Here is a 20,609-nt window from a genome sequence, read left to right as displayed (position 1 = left end):
TAACCTATGTTTTTTATGTCTAGTGTTTAGACATTTTTTATTTTAGTTTCAGTTATTTTAGTGCATCAATTAGTAATAAAAAAATAAAGATAAACTAATGATAATAAATAAAAATAAACTAAATAGTAATAAATAAATAAAATAAATCCCAAAAATATATAACTATTAAAATGAAACAAATAAAACAATTTTATTTGTTACTATATTTTAAGTAAAAATGTATTTTATTTCAAGTATCAAATTATATAGTTAAACATTTATCGATTTTTTTTTTCAACAGTGAGTGAAAAAGATCCTGCTCTTCAATAAATCTGAATGGATGCAGGTCGAGAGGTTTCTGCAGCGGTTTGTTACGTGGCTCAGCATCACGTAGTCTATAAATCTGTCGGGTCAGCGTAACAGGAAACATTTCGACATGACTCGGTTAAAAGTTTGAGGTTTGATCTGCAGCCCCTCGAACCTACGACTGCCACGTGCAGCTCAGAGGCGGCTGTGTAATTACGGCGCTCACCACAGGACAAACCATGGAAAGACTGAGGAGAGCTGGAGTAACACCAGAGTCTGCTGCTGCTCGTCAAATTCCTCAAGAGCTTTATGCTTTCTACAAACCCTTAAAGAGGCAGTCCACCCAAAAACACACACACATTTTTTTTTAGAAAGACTTTAGATACTCAAGTACGTGTACAAAACTTGTCCAAATATTGTCCCAGTTTCCAACCCTCCAATAGTTTAGAAAAAGCACTATACAAGTATTTAGTATGAGTCTTGTGCTCTATTCCACATTATAGATCATACAGTTTCATGTCAGAAAGATAAAAAGAGTTATTCACTGAAAATCTAACCTGATGATGCAGGTTCAATTAAAGATGTGTCGACTGTCAACAACGCTTGTTCTTTGGTGATGTCAAACCTGGTCTGAATTACATTTTGAGAGCTATGCTGCCTACACAAAGCTATTTAAAGCAAAGCAATTTTTTAGAAAACCACTGTCCCCTTCTTTTTCAATGCATGAACGAAAATCTTAGACATTGTGCAATATAAATAAAAAATCCATAATACCATGACGTGCAAAAATCCTGAAACATATTTCCAGTGCCGGTCAGTGCTCTCAGTGTTTGTTTGGATGCGTGTGATTGTCACACTTCACCTAGCGGCATGAAGAACTGGACGCACAATCAGCTTTTCTCCGTCTTATCACCCAGACTCTGAAAACACAAGATATTTCATGTGTGAAAGCTGTCAGATATCGCTGGCTCCTTTCTGAGAGAGATCCAGTCTTCAGATACAGGGTAAAAACATCTCTGGTGTATGTAAGTGCTGCTGAAGTGGAGAAACACACTTCTGAAATCTACAGACGCAAACAGAATAAGTGAAATAAAACAAACACTTCAAATGTGTTTTGGACGTTTTGTTTCCACCAGTCTGAAGCAACCGATGTTACTGAAGCTAAATAAGGCAAAAACTCAAAGTGTATTGAAAAATCAGTGGGTTTGCCTGTATTGTCTTGCCTTAATCTAAAGTAGATTTGATATTTGTAAAGACAACATGCATGCTGCTCACCTACTAGAATCTCTGTCTCGGGGTGTTTCCATGCTGCTCGAGTCCCTTCTTCAGTGCAAGTTTGTGGGTTTTGTTAAATCAGCAAGAGCAACAACAATAGTCACGATCGACACCACAAATGAAGAAGAAACACTTAATGAATTGCTTTGGCAGAAAAGCAGATATGTTTATTAAGCACTTTAATGTCAGAAAACTCAGCTCAATATAATACAGGGAATTAAATTCAAAATAGGAAAGTTTTCAATGTACACTGTCAGCTATTTACAATCAAACTTCTCTTGCAATGAACTCCATGCTTGAAGAAAAAAAACACTCCTCAGTAAAACAGATGGCTTGAGATTTCTGAATACTGTCCAGGGTTCATCTTCATCTTAAAAAGCTCATTCTCTGTCTGTCCTTGTACAAGGCTTAGTAAAGTGTCTTTCTGTAATTCTACAGAGAACAAGCTTTTTGAAGCAGTTAAACCCAATATGGTCTTCCTGAGAGTCTGGTCTCATAGCAAACAGATGTCTGAAATCCACTCGACACCCGCCCCGTTCTCCCTCCCTCAGAGACACGAGATCCGGCTTCACAAGACCGTGGGCTTTTTTGTGTTTTAACTTTGGCTTGAGGAGTATAGATTTCAAACCCTGTCCTGAAATCCAAATATTACTGCGGTTTGCTGCTTGACATGAGTAAAAATCACAATGACCTTTCGCTGACCTTATCATAAGAAGTCCCTGACGTCGCCTGCCGCTTTCTCACCGCTGTGCAAACTAGGACGCCTTCAGTCGCTGAGAACTCTGCATTTAGCACCAAACTCTGAAGATACACCGCCATTTGATTAAATATGCATTTATGAAAATAAAGGAAACACAAACAAATAAAAGACAGGTCCCACAGGGACTAAATAATGAAGTACGTTAAAGCCAGAGTTATTCTTCTTTAAGGGCATCAATAATGCTACAAACATAATTAAATGAGTTAAAATGCCAGAGTAAGACATTTGTGGTTTCGAAATAATAATAAAAAATATATAATAGGCAAAGCCAAAACATAGCACCATGATTTAAGCAAATACAGCACACACAGAAGCGGCTTTTACTCTGTAATAAATATGTGCGAAGAGTAAACTTAAGACTGGTTTTGTGATCTTATGAGTGCACCGAAGGACTAATGGAGACTTTAAGAGATTTAAAGATTTTGAGAGTTTGTGATATCTGTCAAAAAAAAAAAACAACGTACTCCAGCGGCACATTGCTGTCAGTTGCACTTATGCAGGTCAAGATAAAACTAACAGAAACATGTACATTTGTTTTGTTTTTTTAAATAAACTCTGAGAAGCAAACAAACAAAGCATTAAAAGGCCAAAAAAAAAGGAAGAAAGTGCATCCCCTGCCTATTAAATATTAATGCATTAAATAAAAGCGTCTGTGTGCATCATGGTGACCACAAGAAGGCTGGAGCATCGACAGACACGTGTATGAGTTTGCATCACCGTTGGTCGATAATCCCTCCTTGGTTTCTCTCACGTTCCTTGTCTTCTTGAGACCTTCCACAGAGAAGTGTGGAAAATGGTTTCAGTTCTTTTGCAGATGAAAGCATTCACTTTGTCTCTTTCTGAAGGATGAATTGGGACATCTGAAACGGCATCAAAACTACTTGGGTCAGATTTGAAAATTTACTGATAGTGGTTCTTAAACATTTCAGACCAAGTATATATATATACTGATTATATTGTGAATGGAAGTTAAAAAACGTGATTTCAGCCACAAAATAATCTTTAAATGTCATATACTCACCAGTTATAACGGTGTCTCTTTTTTGCAGTTTAACCCAGAGTCTGATCCTTCAATTTGGAGCTGTAGGGCTTGTTTCAGGCTTACTTCCGTCTCCCCAATTGGGTAATTGTCCAGAAGGTCCTGGTGGCCCCTGTTGGTAACAGTTCTGGGGACTGAAACTCTCCCAAGAAAAACCTGGTTTCCCTGTAGGTGGAAGTTGGGGTTGGTCATAATACCATTCCTCTTCTTCTCTGCACAGCTCTGGGGCTGAATGTAGAACTGCTCCTGCGATTGGACAGAATCCAGAGTGCTAGATCTTCCCATCTTACATTGAAGATCTTTGGACACTGGCTTACTGAGCACAAGCTTTTTATCAAACTGAGTCAGTTCGTACTCAAGAAACTGGTTCTGTGAATAGGAGTCATTTTTGCTCTTCTTCTTCTTCTCACCAGATGTTCCTTTGTTTGAACAGTTTTGACCATTCTTAGACGCTTTGGTGGACTTGAGGCCTGGCTTCAGCTGGCTCCAATCATACTCGCTTGTTGGAGAGCCAGGCTGGGTGCCGATGGACCTAGTGGTGGAGGAGGGAGAAGCGATTGATTGACGACTGCGACTGCGAGGCAGTGAATGTTGCTGGATCTGTTCAATAAAAGAAAGGGCATGGACGCTGTCAATGGGGACAGTTTGGGCAGTCGCAGTAGATGAGGTGGTCCTCAAGGAAGAGTTCTTTGAACTTTTGAGAGAGTTATTGGAGAGGGAGGACTTCTGCCGGTCCACTGTTGAGTCTGGAGACTCAGACGGTGAGCTGAAAGCATGAACAGGTCCGTTGGATTGTCCTCGCCCTGCTGAATGCACATCGCCAGCTCCTGTGCTTCCAGAGCTGCTGGACTTTATAGTGAGTGACTGTACTTTCCCAGCAACCGAAGCAGGTGTTTGCTGCTCCATGGTGTGAACGGGAGACGGGTTACAGCCATTGATACTCGTGGCACCATATTTCTCCAAGAGTTTTATTATAGGGGTGTGACCACCCTTGGCTGCCACTCTCATGGCAGTGCGTCCAAACTGATCAGCGTGGTTCGGATCTGCACCATGCTCTAGAAGAGTCTGAACCACATCAATGTGCCCCTCTTGAGCGGCGATACCCAGAGCTGTAGCACCCTGGTTGCATGTGTGGTCTACAATGGTGCCATTGTCAATCAAGATTTTAACAATCTTTATGTGACCCTGCCAAGCTGCCGACTGGAGGGCAGAGCGTTTCTCTTTATCACATGAGTTCACATCCGCATGGAAGTTGATTAGTAACCTGACCATCTCTACATGTCCTTGCCAACATGACACATGCAAGGCAGTTCTTCCTTCCAAATCACTGGCCTCAACATTGGCTCTGTTTTCGAGGAAGTACTCCGCCATGGCTAGCTGATTCTCAAGTGCCAGGATGTAAAGAGTTGGGCGACCGTCTGCATCTTTGAAGTCAATTTCCGCCCCGTGGCTCAACAACAACTCCACAATGTCTCTGTGTCCTTCTAGTGCTGAAACTCGAAGAGCATTTCTCCCATCGTACCCTCGCTGGTCAATACATGAGTTGTTCTCCAGCAAGATGTGCACACAGTCGTAATGACCCTCTTGAGCAGACAGAATCAAAGGGATACGTCCATCATTGTCAACCTCTGTGCAGCGGGCACCTTGTTCAATGAGAGCATCACAAACTTGTCTGTGTCCCTCAAAAGCGGCCATGTGCAGTGGTGTCCAGCCTGCGTCGTCTCTGTGGTTTTCATCCAGTCCTCTGTCCAGCAGAGTTCGTACAACCTCCACGTTCCCCTGTGCGGATGCAATGCTCAGCACGGTCCTGCCTTCACTGTCGATACTGTCCACTGCTGCACCCCAGAAAAGCAGAGTGTTGACAACAGAAGCGTGTCCCATAGATGCTGCAGCAAGCAAAGGCGTTCTCCCATTGTTATCAGTGTGATCAACATCCGCTCCTCCTTCTAGAAGCAGATCAACCACATCCACATGGCCTTCGTAGGCAGCCACCAGAAGCGGGGTCATGCAGTCTTTGTCACAGTGGTCTACCTCAGCTCCACGGTCGATTAGCAGGCTCACGACCGCACCGTGGCCTTTGCTGGCAGGCACACAAAGAGCAGCAACGGAGAGCGCTGTCCTGCCATCCACATCTTCATGGTTGACCTCAGCTCCATGATCCAACAGATGCTCCACAATTTCTCTGTGGCCCATGTATGCTGCAGCAATCAATGCTGTCCGTCCTTCATTATCTGCCTTGTTGACTTCAGCTCCATGCTGAAGGAGGTTGAGGACAATATCTTCATGACCTCCCCAAGCGGCAGCTCTTAAGGCAGTCCTACTGTCAGCATCTGCGCAGTCCACTTTAGCACCTGCATACAGGAGTGCAGAAACAACTTCCGAGTGACCTCCCCAGGCTGCAGACCTAAGGGCGGTCCAGCCGTCATGGTCTGTGTGATTGATGTTAGCATCACACCCGATGAGACAGTTGACCACCTTAGTGTGGCCTTGTCTAGCTGCCAGAGTAAGTGCTGTCTGTCCATGGCTGTCCATCAACTCCATGTTGGCTCTTCTGCATATAAGAAGGTTCACAACGTCCAGATTTCCACTGTAGGCAGCATTGGCTAAAAGAGTTCTCCCGTTGGAGTCAGTTTGATTAACAGAAGCGCCGTTATCTAATAGAGTTCGAATTGAGTCCTCACGTTCCAAGGCCTGTTGCAAAATGCATGAAGCGTGGTCATCTTCATTGCTGACGTGAGCCCCAGCTTTGACCAGTAGTTGGAGTACCTCCTGTTCTTTTGGGATTGAAGTGGACAGGGAGTCTTTAGCAGGGGTGCCATTCCACACCATCCAAAGGGCGAGATTAAAGGGCTCGATCTGCAGGTTCGAGTTGATCAGGTGATAGGCAAACTCCTGCACCTCCAGAGGTTTAAGCTGTTTTGCTCTGCAAGTGTAACTCATGGCCATCATTCGATGTCCTTCTGCTGCATTGCAAAGGTATTTTTGTGTGCAGTGTTTAACATCCAGGAGCCATTCAGCAAAGCTGTAGTGAAATAAGATCTTAGAACTGCCAAGTCCATCAATAAGCAACTTGGAAAGAATGTCCATCTTCTTCTGAAAGTCCTCCATCGTCAAAGCCATGTTTTTAGTCCAGACTGCATGATAGAGCTCCCTGACAGTCAGCGGCCTGCAGGCAGCCAGAATCACATTAAGGATGGGCTGGACTTTGGCGAACTGCTTCCTGACAAACAATCTCTGGCAGAGCCAAAGGTAGAGTCCATTCAGTGTCCCCGGGATGTCTCGGATCTCGCGCAGCATGATGAAGTTCTCAACCACTCCGTCAAGAACTCGCTCAAGGTACAGGAAGCAGCCGCTGCTCTTGATGTGAAGCTGGTTCAGCATCTCTGCTGTCTCCTTGGTAAGGTGTTGTCGCAGGGCTTCCTCCTGGTCTAGGCGGTGGAGGATGTATTGCTGCACATCTTTTACGATGTAGGCCTTCCGTAGGTCGTCTAGGCTGATCTTTCTGAATCCTAAAAGAAGGACAGAGACAAAAGGTGATTAGTTTGGCCTGAAGTTTGTACAGAAGATTGCTAGTGTTACATTTGGTCACACTGAGGTTTTTCTATGAAGAAACAAAAAAAATGTTTGTGCGTCTCCCTCAGTTGTGAAAAGCTCAAACTGTGTTTTTTTTCTAAAGAACAGTGGCAGCTTCTGTACTCAAGACAGGACCATTTATGTTCATTCAGTTGTTCTTTTGCTTTGTGGAATGGATCTGTTATGTGAAACAGCTTCATCAAGCCAAAACTAAATAAAAAACAAAATGTGTTATTTTTAAATGTTAAACATCTTACAGATGCCACATGAGGAATGTAAACTTATGCACTCAACTGTATCAGCAGCATTGCAAACACACACACACACACACACACACACACACAGATCTTCATGCACAATATACAAAACTCAAGACCAGCAGTGACAGATAAAGGCAGTTTTCCTGCAGAAAGGATGATTGGAATTTGCTTTGTTTTCTCTGGAAAATAAAACAAGACGTGTAATGATTCCTGTGGCAGAACTAGGTCACATCTGCAACTACACAAAGTATGAAGCACACTCGAGAGTTTCACATAAACTGTAAAAATACTTCTTCAAATTAAACAAGGCTGAACCAAGGGTTTTACAAACAAGTACTCATGCCAACAGATGTCAAGGCATTCTGCTTCAGATAAGTGTAAATTCCATAGTTATTTGGGATCGGCATGCATGTTTAACAGCTTATCATATCATATCAAGCATTTTATGCACAGATTTTATTTACAGTTCTCATGGACTCAAGATGCGCCGAGGTCAAAGGAAAGGAAAAAACATGAACTCCTCTAAGGTCGTTCACATATGTCTCAATCTCTCTGTAGCCCCACTGGTGGGACAGCAGCAAAACATTCATTTTCCATATCATTTAATTGGTTGCTAACTCACACAGTCTATATGAGTCCAATTTCTATGGGAAAGAAGATAAAAATAGGCCTTCTTCCTCTCTTAAAGGAGCGTTTACAACAATCCCAAGTAAATACACTATTCTTTTTCAAGCCAAACCCCAGAAAAGTGTTTCAATCCTTCAGAAAGGCAAACCAGCAACACAAAAACAGAATACAGATTACATCTTTCCTGGCTGAGTTTAAAAAGTTCACAAAACCCCTTTGAATGAGATTATATAACCTCCATCTTTCTGAAAGGGCTCAGGAGTTATTTTCTTTGTCTTTGGTGCTGAAGGCCCGAGGCAGCCATCAACAGCTGAGGTTTCCCAAATAAAACCAGTGTGAAATCTAAACCGGGGCATGAATGACAACAGAGGCACACCTGTGGACAATCATCCCACCTTCATGCCATCTTTCTTCCTCTAATCCGTCATACCGTGGGCCTTTAATATCCAGTTATAGAGTTCATTAGAGCCCACCCACATTTCAGCTATGTTGGTTCTGGAAGTAATTTTCCCATATGGATTTTTAAAAAGTCTTAAATAAGCCATGAACCAAGCCAACCAGCTAAGATAACAATCATAACATTACAAACTATTATTTGAAGTAAATGCAAATCGAACAATAAGATAAACGTGTGATCAATAAGAACAAGACTTTAGTGAGGGAAGTACTACAATCCCTATTCTACTATTAAACACGGTTCCTTAAAAAATACGTTGAATTAATGTGAACAGAAAGGTTCAACAAAAGCACATTAGATTAACATCCTCTATTAACACGTCTGTCTTTGAAGATTTATCTGTAAGTGTTAAAAAATCAATCCAAATGACATTTTTTACTTCCAGAACCTGACTGTTGCGCTCCATTGCATAACATTACACTCCAGTTCACCATAAAAAGCTTTAAATGAAGTCAGAATGGCCACTAGCATGTAGTGCAGTTTACAGCCCATGTTCTCTCTTTGAGCCCTGGTGAATCTAAAGCTTGTTTTTGTCATTAGTGAACTAACTGACCCAGACCTTCACCCTGCCTTTACAACACACAACAGTCTCCAAGCCTTCAGCCTGTGTGTGACTCCAGATGAAGGAAATAGAACGGCTGAAAGAGGAAGGGGCCTTGTTGGGGGACTAAAAGTGGGGCAAAGGAACAGATGACCCAAATATGTTATTTGGCCGGCAGGTCCAGCACGTAACTAACTCGTCTGTTTAAGTGGGTTGAAGGGATGTTGGGTTTGGAAAGCCGCCACTGGTTGGTTAAAGAATTCACCGGCTTTAGATTACAGATGACAAAATACTGTCTAGTAAATACTGGAGGCATTTCAAGCAGTCATCTTTTTAGTCTTTTAAAAAAACCTGGAGCCATTCTCCCCATTCTTAATAATACTATATCACATCATATGATTAATATGCTTTACATTTTTTAAATATGCTACATGGGGTTGGATCTGATTAGATTCTGGGAGCCATGATCAAATTTTAAAACAATCAAAAACATTTGTTTTATTATTATTGAATGAGTAACTCTGAACATCATATTCACTGAATGATGAATGTTATAAATCAAATGATACTCAATTATAATTGTCATTTATTAAAAATGAATTAAAATAATTTTATGTTATTGTTGGAATTATAATATAGCTTTAAAACATATATGGAAATATAAGGTAATTAAGAGGAAGAAACATTGCAAGCAATAAACGAAAAGTTCAAGTATAGATTTGGGTATAAATTCAATTTATACATTTATTAAAAAAGGTTTTTTCCTCACATAATTGCACTGTGATAATATTTGAAGACGTTTTTTCTCTCATATCTTTCTATTCCAAATTATTTAACATTTTTCACCAAACTCTTATTAGAGAAAATACTCTGCTCCTTTATTTCACTAAATATTTAATCAACACAAATGATGTCTGATAATGAGATCAAATAATATATTAGTATGACCTATGTAATGTAGTAGTAACATTATTTGGTAGTAGTTTAACTTCCCCAGTTGAATACAGCAGACTATTTCAGCGGTGGCGTGCATCGATATGAATAAAGCATGTAATGTTTTTCCAAGGGCAGTCAGGGATTTTTGTTATTGTTGATGACAGCAGCAGGTTTAACAGGCTGTATTCACACAGATCTACTTTAACAGATCACATTTTGTCTCGTCTTGTCTGTTTGGGAGGAAACTGGATCTTCCACCATAAATTAATTCATCAATCATGCGATAGAGCGACGGACAGGTGTGCTTACAGAAGGAGTGGCTGTGTGAACTTCACATGCACAGATTCACTCCGCTTGTGTTCCCACAGGAAAGAGATTTCACAAACCAGATCTCCTCCACTGTCAGCGGTGAGAGGAAACTTTCGCTCAAGTCTCCCGCTTCTCCTGAAATAAAAGTCTCTCTGTAGTCTCAATAATGTCTCAAACCGTGCTCAGATTTGCCAAGATCCCAAATCCTAAGCATTTTAAGAGAATCATCCAGTTTCTAACAAACTGCATTAAATCTGAGCAGAGCTGACATGAACATTACAGAAGATCATCGTTAGATTAGTTACCGGTTGCAGGCCTGTGTCTGAGTTAAGAGGGTGTTTCTGTTGATGTGGTCTTTCCAGTCCGTCTGAAATAGAGACGTAACCGTTCAATGCTGAAGCGGCACAGAAACCCTAAACCCCAGGCACATGTGTGGCTTGATTACTTGCTATTTTAACTCACTCTCTCTACATGCGGTGAGGGCTCTGCATGAATGAAACATCGCTCGCCCTCAGCCGCCCGAAAACATGCAAGCGTCCGCTGCTCCGCGTTTGTAATTACGCCAGTCGAGCAAAGTTTCCTAAAATACACTTGAATCAGCAAACTTCCCAAACGCGAGCCGCCCAGAGCTCAAGTGTGTGTGTTCTGATCCGAATCCAGTGTTCAGATTACACACGAGTGTTGAGTCAGAGATAGAGAACTGAAATCATTATATACACACATCAGATCACGTTCAGACATGTTCTCTGCGGCAGACTCAGACGAGAGACTGTTGCACTATTGTTGAGACAGATGCAATGATACTCTAGTTTAATAGTGCACTGGTTATTTTACTCTAACTTTACGTCTCACTGCATACAGCTACAGTTAAGTACAAATTACGTTATATGGAGTATTGATCAAATTACAGATGAAAAATGCGTCTGATTTCACTGGTCTGAGTTTAAAACTAGTGAAACATTATTACTTTATAATATTACTTTATAAACATCATCAGTCGGCTGACGGCTCAAGGATCAGGATGAGACACCAGACATCTCTCTTCTTCAGCTCAAGGTTAATGTGTGCGGCGTTTCTCTCTGGAGAGACGGACAGAAGACGGAGGGTGCGGTTTTGATGCCGTTTTTAAAGGGACTGCATTTCTAGGCAGAATCAGCAGTCTAGAGCATGATGGGATATGATCGCGCACACACAAACTCCTGGACCTCACGCTGGGGAGTCTGGCCTGTCACCAACAACAACATAACACAGAAAGAGACAGAGAGAGACTCCAGGAGAAGGAAACTTGAAGATTGTGGAGACTCTCAGGGAGCAGATATAGAGTTCACCTGTGGACAAGGGGCCTGTGTGTGTGTGTGTGTGTGTGTGTGTGTGTGTGTGTGTGTGTGTGTGTGTGTGTGTGTGTGTGAGCGTGTGTTTTTCTTTCTGATCTGTGGTGATTCCCAGAACTGAAAGGGGAAAATGAACCATTAATATTCAAAGCATTTTACAGTCAGCAACCTTTTTGTTCTGAAGTGCCCTTTTTAGTGTTTCTAGACACACACACACACACACAGTACCAATAACAGCTAATACAAACTGAGCAGTTAATCAACATATTATCATGATTTCTGAAGATCATGTGACACTGAAGACTGGAGGAATGATGCTGAAAATACAGAAATAAATTACACTTTAACACAGATTCACACAGAAAACAGCAGCTTTACATTAGAATAATATTTCACTGTTTTTACTGTATTTGTGTGTAGTTTTACTGTATTTTCTGTTTTTAATAAATGTTCTTGTTAATAATGTTCTTATTTCAAAAACAATTTGAAATTATACTCAATTGCATAAACCAAGCTTTTTCAAGAGAATAAAAATTACAAATGTAACAGTTGAGACAAAGATCCATATTTTCCACTGTATTACAATATCAATAATAAACGTGTTTATTTGATTAACACAGAAATTGTGTAAAATACATTTTTCAGATTTAATAAAGAAAAAAAAACTTAAAAAATGCTAAAAGTTGTTTATTTTCAGGTGTAAAACAGACTTTAAATAACAGATCTGCTGAACATCTCTGTATGTGTTTGTGCTTCATCACTGTGATGTGTGTGAAACGCTGAACAATGTTAGCAGTCATTAACACACTGTGAGTATATTAGCTTCTGATCAGGGATTTACATTTGTATTAAGAACAATTCATTTCATTGGTTTACAGCTTAAATGAGATGTTGTTATTGTGTCAACCACTCTTCAAACTCATTTACACCGGCAGCAGAGCGACACATGACAGTTCTGCACTGTTTCCCACAGATTAGCCTTTGACCCCTGAGCCCCCGTCGTCATGGGAACAGCACAGAGGTCACAGGGATCGGCCCCTCACACCCAAACAGCGCTAACGGTCAGACGTGTTAATGAATAGACATCTGACCCGACTCACACAACACAGCGTCTCAATCAGACTCTGAACACTGGGATGAAGAGCAGAGACGCACTCTTACACAACGCTTTCAGAAACACTCGCCTGTCACTACATAACTGGAAACATGTCTAATTTATTTCTGTGATGTTATTAACTAATATTATCATTTACCCCCAGCAGTCTTTCATTAGCAGACAGTGGAGTAGCAGAGTGTTATTGAGAACGTAAACAGAGTGAATGTCGATCTCATGTTGACTGTAGAGAAGGTGTTTATAATCTGCGGTTGAATACATCTGAATTTAATGCTGGACACAAACCACTTTGGGATTTCAGTTGATCTTTCGGCTACGGTCAGTGTTTACTAGTCACGGATGTTTACTGTGAGCCACCACACACACACACACACACACACACACACGATTAAACAAGACGACAAAAGATGAAACAAATCCAGCATTAAGACGTTTTTAACTCCGTCTATAATCCATAATAACACTTCCTCCAGAGAAAAAGTGCATCTGCTGTGTCTCTCACATTTCTATGCTACACTTCTCTAAACCTGATGAAGAAACACACTCATCCTGATCTCAGATGAACTGAGGGTGAGCACATTCTCAACACAATTTTCATATTTGAGTCCACCAATGCTTTAAATCACATATTTCAGTGGTGCAGGAAAATCACAGGGAAAAATGATTCATGTTGACTCATTCCTGCTGGCAGATAGTTTTAGGAAAAAAACTAGCAAACCAGAACAAATATCCTAATGCTTTCTATTGCAAATAAAACCAAAATAACACAACCCGAGCCTTCCCATGTTAATAGCTTCATATTCTGGAACACTTTATGAGCAAAGCCCAAAACAACAAGCCAAAAGATGCTCAAAATAAGTTCCAACGTAAACTAAATCAAGACGGTTTTGGTGAAAGACAATTTGAGAAAGTGTTTGTTTTTGTACTGCTATGCCAAATTCAACAGTTGAAATCCAAGTTAAAATATATAAAAAAATTAAAAACATATGCAACGTTTGAGATTAATTTCCCACAGAAAGAAAGAAAGAATTGAGTGGTACTGAAATGAATAAAAAGCTAAGAGTTTGTAGAAACGTCAGAGCAGGAGAATGACACAAAAGATTTAACATACTCTGTCAATGATGTGTTTTCTTTCAGACTGAATCTGTACGGCCAAATCAAACCGCAGCGCTGATCTGTCCTCACATAACACACGCTCACTGTCTCTCTGCTCATTAGAAATATTCACACATCTGCTGCTGATTTCCTGCTGGAGGCCTGAGAAACTCCGACACACACAACAACGCCTTCACTCTCTAGCACTCCGAGACACTATGATTTCAAATCAACTCTAGTCCTAAAATGGACTAAAATTTGATCTGATGGTGATGTAAAGCAGGAAATGATCAGGTTGAGGTAGAGGCGGTGGGTCACCTGTGAAGAGTTTGGTGATGTGTTTGTTCTGCCGGCGTGCCGAGAGGACGAGGAGAAGCCACGGTGGGAAGAGCTCGTGATGAGCGGCCAGCAGCTCGCTGATGTTTGCTGACCTCTGATCTCTGTCTGCGGTCAAACATCCCTCGTCCACCGAGTCCACCAACACAAACAGAGCCTGAGACGGAGCCTTACAGCCCAGCAGCGGCAGCAGCACACACCTGAGACACACACACACACACACACACACGGACACAGCATGTTTTAAAACAAAAACACTGGCAAAACAAATGAACTTGGTCAGATTCAGCTATTTTTTTCTCGATGCAGTTTTATTGATTGATTGACTGCCATATCAGCAGCAATAGCGATACTCTCATGGCAAATTTAATAGAATGTAAATATTAAAAGACAATTACAACATTATTTCAATAAATTGTTACACTAATAAAAAAAAATGGTGGCAAACAAATGATGAGCAGACTTCCTTATTGAAATGTGATCAAATTGAACAATTCCTTAGCTCAGTTAAACGGACCCCATCACTGCTGCTGATGAGGTTTTGTTGTTTGTAAATCTGATATTAGTACAGTAAATCATGATTAATGTGCACGTGTCTGATCTCATCTGTCTCTACACGACCAGCAGAGATGAAGCTGCTCTGTTACTGTAATACTGTACAACACACAGATCAGTCTGTCTCTTTCAGCCCACGTCACACACACATCAACAGAGCGACGCTCACACACACACACAGTGTGTTTGTGCACGTGTGTGGGTGCTTGGCCTGGAATCTCCCAGCATGCACTGGGGCAGAGAAACACAGCAGATAGTCAGGTAGCAGTCAATCAGAACAACACAGACATGATTCATTTAACTGCAGCAGTGACACACGTCAATGAATGTAACTACATTCCTGTCCAGCTCTAATCTTCTAAATACAACTACTAAAGCATGAAGATAATAAGATACTATAAAACATTAACATCACGACCTTATGTAAAGCTGTAACAATCTGCACTGTGAATAAGTCAATTTAGTAGAGCCAGGAAACTCTAGCGATCTGTGCCGCATCACGTACCAAAGAAACACTGATTAAATTACCCTGATATTCAAACAGTGTTCATGTCTCATAATCAATTACATCATTGTTCTGTGGAAATGCAGCCTGAGAGGCGTTCACAGATTCCCAGCTCAGAGAGAGAGAGACAGAGAGACACACACACACACACACACACACACACACACACACAGAGTCTGCTGAATCATCTCAGAGAACGACAGAGACGGTCTGAGCTCCTCCCTGTTCATCCTTCATTAGTTCACCACACGACCAGCCCCCAATAAACCCCGTCTGTTCAGGAACAATGCTCAAGATCCCTCACATAACACAGGTTTCCATATATCTGAAATCAGTTGTTGTCCTGTAATGAGTGATCAGTGGTGAAAGCACTTAACCTGCCTGCGGTACAAGCACAGACCTCATCACTGGGCTTCAGTTTACCATCACACTGTGCATTTCCTTCCACAACACCACCACATCCTCATCTGAGGTCTGAAAGCAGCCTACAAACAAAACCCTGGGAATCAACACCAGCTGCACCGCCCAAGCACACAAACACACAACCTAACCGTTTTAATCACTTTAATCAGTAATGACAAACCCAGTGCAAACCTGAAGATATTCTGTCCACTTTCAACATCATTATGACAAAGACACACTGTCCTTCACTTTTATATTCTTTACAGATCTCTACACAACACATCATAGTTTCCACAGAAATACTGTGCAGCACGACTGTGTTCAACACTGATAATAATCAGAAATGTTTCTTGAGCAGTAAATCATCATATTTTCATGATTTCTGAAGATCATGTGACACTGAAGACTGGAGGAATGATGCTGAAAATACAGCGGAGCATCACAGAAATACATTACACTTTAACACAGATTCACACAGAAAACAGCTGCTTTCAATTGTAAAAATATTTCAGTTTTATTGATCAAATTACTGCATCCTTGGAAAGCAGAAGAGACTTCTTGAGAAACATACTGGCGCTTAACTGCTGAACAGTAGAGAGAACTGATACTGAATAAACCAGATGTTGAGATCTTTTATCACAAACACACAGCTCTTACAATCATCTACAGATCTTCTCTCTGATCCAGCAGAACTGCAGAGCTCATGAGCTGCAGGGGAGACCTTCAGTCGAGGTCACGTCAACACACACACACACACACACACACACACACACACACACACACACAGGGTGAATCAGAGTGAATGAGCACGTGTGATGCTTGAGGTGTTTCAGACTCTGCTCTCTCTCTCTCTCTCTCTCTGATCTCCAGAGCTGCTGAGCTCTCTAGTATTTCACCTTTTCATTTGAAACAATACACAGGGAAAGTCACGTCTTCACTACCACTGACACAATTAAACATTTGGTTTAACTTTAACAAACTATGACAGAAATATACTACTATTTATGGTTTGAAAATATGTATATTTATGTCAAAACAGGATAAATATTTTATAAAACACCATACTTCCACCAGATGATTAATCGCAGTTTTTTGAAATGGTATGTTTATTTATGCAAATAATAAATATGCACGCATTTGCATACAAACAAAAATCTGAACTTTGGATAAAGCCAAGCTCAAAGTTCTTATTTGACCTTGTTGTCACAGAGTTTAAAGTTTTCAAGAAGGAATTTTCTATTTTTATCTCTCAGTAAATACTTTATATTTAGGAAAAAATACATAGATCGAGTTGATTATAAAGTCAATAGCTTTAATTTTTAGTAGTTCATTAATTAAGCAGTAAAGCGCAGAGCTGTAACCTGTGAATGAAAGAAGCTGAACGAATGCTGCTCACCTCTTGAACGTCTCAGCAGGGTTTCTCTCGATCTCTCCCGGCTGTAGTGCGCTCTGGACCGCCGGCTCTCTCACTCTCTCCTCGTACTCCGGCACGAGTCCCGACCGGAGAATCTGAGACACCAGTCCACGGATGAAGCCGCTCACACACAGTGTGTCCGAGTCCTCGGCCCGGCAGAAGTGGAAGCCCAGACAGTGCTGATGCAGACCTCGCTGGACGCCGTGAACCGAACTGGGCCACAGTAACTCCGTACACAGAGCAGTCTTCCCGCTCCCGGGACCGCCGACCAGCAGGACCCCCCAGGAGCCGCCCTTCCCCGCCCCGCTGACGGGGTTGAGCGTCTCTGAGGTCCCCGGGGCGCTGAGGTTGCTGGTCTTCTCCTGAAGGCAGTGCTGGATCTTGTGGAAGACCCACTCGCGGCAGTAGAAGCGTTTGCCCTGCAGCAGGCTGGTTTGGGCCATGATCGGTGTCCTGCGGGTCGAGAGGCGTTCAGATGTTACCGGGCATGCTCAAACCCTGAGAGGGCGTCTGTGTAGACACCCGTTCATCATCACGACGAGTCTGAGTGACCCTTCCTCCCTTCGATCAACACAGAGGACCAGTGGACAGCAGAACTGGACCCTGAAGGTGATGGGGTTAAATCCTCAGACCCTACACAGCGAGGTCTCCATCAAATCCATACATATCTCTGAGACCACGGTGTCATAATGCAGCTTTAACGGACCGATGAAACACCCTGAAACAAACAACACAGTCATCTTTAACATTTACTTGTAACACGTTATAGAGAACAATCATCTCAAACATGGCAGTAGCAATGCAATGGTCATGGGTTCAATGCATGAACTGGTCAAAAGCATACATCAAATGCAAGACAAAGCACTGGCCAACTGCATAAATGCAACACATTTGTCTTCATAATCATTCATCAACATTTAATAACTTGATCCACCTCTGAAAGATTATTAATGTCTTAAAAAATTGATTTGAAATTATGCTCTAATGCCCCAAAACCTGTTACGTGTAGCACTTTTATTTGAACAATCAGCAAGGACTCTTGTTGCTCAAACATGGCACTAATGGTCAACTGTGAAGGAATGGGTTCAAAGTGATCAAATGCATGCACTGAATGCAATGTACGGCACTTTGCATAAAGCATCGGCCAAATGCATGTTCTTCAAAATCCTTCACAATAACTTGCATCCTCAACCATTCCTAAATTATAATTACTATCATTAAATATATCATATAAAAATATCAGCAATATAAATTAGCAAAATAGATTGTAAACACATGGTCTTGCTGAATTTGAGCAAAAACACTCAGTGGGTGCCGACCACCTAAATTGTAGTTCTAAAGCATTATAGGTTTTTAGTTTGGCATGAAATATGCATGCAGCAAGCACTTTAGCCAACATTCAAAAGAGCAACAAACCACTGAAACATATGCAAATACTGAGCCAAGTGCGAGGAGAAACACAAACACTTCAATAAGTGCAGGATTCAAGCAGCTTGTGAGTCAGCAGCATTCTTGGGGATCTGAGGAAAGACTTGGAGTAAAAGCTACATTTGATCTGCTAAAATGTTGTGGACTGACAATGATTGATACTTTGACGCTCCCAAAATGTTTGGTTTCCTTAAAAACGAATGGTCATAGACAATTACACGATAAAATCACAAATAATATTGGTGATTGACAATGGATCTTGGATGCCCCAAAATGTTGTTGACTCAGAAATATTTCCCCAAAAATACTGGTCAGAGACAACTACTTGTACACTGCACAAATACTGCTGATTAACAACAGATCTTATAATGCTGTCGATTCAGAAATGACGCGCCAAAAATATTGGTAATTGACAATAATAATTTGATGATCGACAGTTGATCTTTTGATGCCTCAAAACGTTATTGATTCACAAGTGATGCACCAAAAATATTGGTGATTCACTATAGCCCAAAAATGCTGACTAGGTTTTGACACACAGCCAGTTTCCTAATGGAAAAACGTCAATTCATGGCTGTCGACAGATAATAAAGCCAACAAAGCCTGAACACAACAGCTAACGTTACTACTGAAAAATCACGGTAAATTAATCTGCGAGCTCTATAATACAGAGTTTGACAGGAAGTTTGTTTTAAGTCTTTTTGATGACAGTAGTTGCTAATGCTAATAAGTTACCAGAGTTTTACAGTGGTAAGAAGCACTGTGAGTTACTATAGTTTTTAACGGAAACTTTGTTTCACTGTGAGCCGGGATAAATCAGACCGCTCTCCACACGGACCTTTAAACGACATCAAACCGAACCCGTTCAAACAAACAACGAACCTACAGTAACGGGTGACAAAGACTCTGAACACACACACACACACACACACACACACACACACACACACACACACACACACACACACACACTACACGGGTTCCCGGTTTCCTTTCATTAGAAATTCTTCTTCAAATTTAAAAACATTTAACGTTATTTGAATCGTGACGGTTATTTAACGGCTATTCTGACTGAAACATCCCGTTGATTGTGATAGCGAGCGACGCGACGCGTCAACACCAGAACGCTCCTGCTGTCGGTGCAGCAAGCGTTGCGTTGATCATATTGGGATCGTTCTAGTTTATCGCGTCGCTCGCGTCAGACGCGGCGACACACTGAGGAACTTCAGCGGAACGCTGCAAATATCTGACAAATATCTCACCTCCAGCGCGTCTGTTCTCTCAGATATCATATCGCGTCCACAGAGAGATACTCTTGTGACGGTTTTCTGTCGTTATTCCCAATCCCGAACCTTCCGTTCACATTTTCCACTCCGGTTGTGTGTGTTCTGTGGAGCTCCCCCCGCAGACCGATGCGAAGCTCGCTGAAGCCGAGGCTCCGCCCATCGAGCATGACGCAAATACGCATGCGCAGGGGATGATGGGAGATGTAGTTCTGTCATACGTACCCACACAACATTGTAGTTTGTTAACGTTAATCAATACAAAATAATACAAAAGTAACGTTGCTACTACAGAGTAACATCATGTTCAACACACAACACCTCTGCACTTTCTGATTTCTCTTAACATGGCAACACAAGCGCTGTGGAAACAAATTAACTGCCGTTATCTGGAATATAAATAAAAAAAAGTAATTGATTGCTTTATTAGTTACTTGACAAAAGTAATCTGATTACATACCTCTGGTTATTTGCAATGTGTCAACACTGAACTACATGACTCCTGTCATTGGTGATGTTTCATGCATTATATGAAACCTGAAGCCAGCCAAACCAATCAAGAGAACTGAGATAATTGCTGCAATTTTCTCTCTTTGTGTTGGTGGCAGAATACCTGCTAAATCTGGGGCCCATGGGGGTCAGAACGGCCCCAGCGCTCAGGGCTTTGTGAATAAGTTAAGTGCCCTCGGCCAATCTGTCCTTCACACAGCTGTCAGCTTTTCTGCTCTACCATCATCAACTGCAGCGAAAGTCATTATTAGTCGACACTTTCCATGCGCCAAACACAAAACTCTTGTCAGGTGTTGGTTCACATGAATGTGTTTGCTTGCGTTTTCAGGAATAACCCACCTGACAAGGAATTTTTTTTTACGTTATATAAATGTTAGGACAAAACGTTCTTTGTGTTTATGAAACATTCTTATAACTATGGAAATTTACATACATTTTCATAATGTTGAGAGAAAACAGTCTTAAAACAACATTACTAACAAATAATATTGTAGTAACATTCACAGGACATTTTTTTTTCTAAAATGTTCTACTTGGAAGTTAATTTGATGTGTTTTTATGAACGTTGCCATAA

At 41.3% G+C, this 20,609-nt stretch overlaps 1 protein-coding gene across 3 annotated transcripts; it reads right to left on the bottom strand.

Moving 5' to 3' along the window:
* Positions 1–1,697: 1,697 nt before the first annotated feature.
* Positions 1,698–19,671, bottom strand: LOC113114359 (ankyrin repeat domain-containing protein 50-like). 3 transcript variants are annotated; one of them, XR_003293713.1, is made up of 6 exons: positions 19,505–19,671; positions 16,797–17,532; positions 13,921–14,138; positions 3,342–6,868; positions 3,038–3,180; positions 1,698–2,361 (listed from the first exon to the last, which is right to left on the bottom strand). XR_003293713.1 is itself a non-coding variant. In XM_026281271.1 (5 exons), exons 2-4 carry the CDS (start codon positions 17,255–17,257, stop codon positions 3,345–3,347), a joined length of 4,203 nt encoding a protein of 1,400 aa, XP_026137056.1. In that variant the 5' UTR covers positions 17,258–17,532; positions 19,505–19,671; the 3' UTR covers positions 1,698–3,197; positions 3,342–3,344. The 3 variants fall into 3 exon arrangements, 2 of the variants coding, with proteins under 2 accessions (XP_026137056.1, XP_026137055.1); XM_026281271.1 differs by having other exon boundaries at positions 1,698–3,197; XM_026281270.1 differs by having other exon boundaries at positions 1,698–3,180.
* Positions 19,672–20,609: the final 938 nt, after the last annotated feature.

This window comes from Carassius auratus, chromosome 14 (genome assembly GCF_003368295.1).
Source record: "Carassius auratus strain Wakin chromosome 14, ASM336829v1, whole genome shotgun sequence".
Classification (NCBI taxonomy): Eukaryota; Metazoa; Chordata; class Actinopteri; order Cypriniformes; family Cyprinidae; genus Carassius; species Carassius auratus.
The sequence above is the reverse complement of the archived record's forward strand: the minus strand, read 5'-3'. Positions and strand labels throughout refer to the sequence as shown.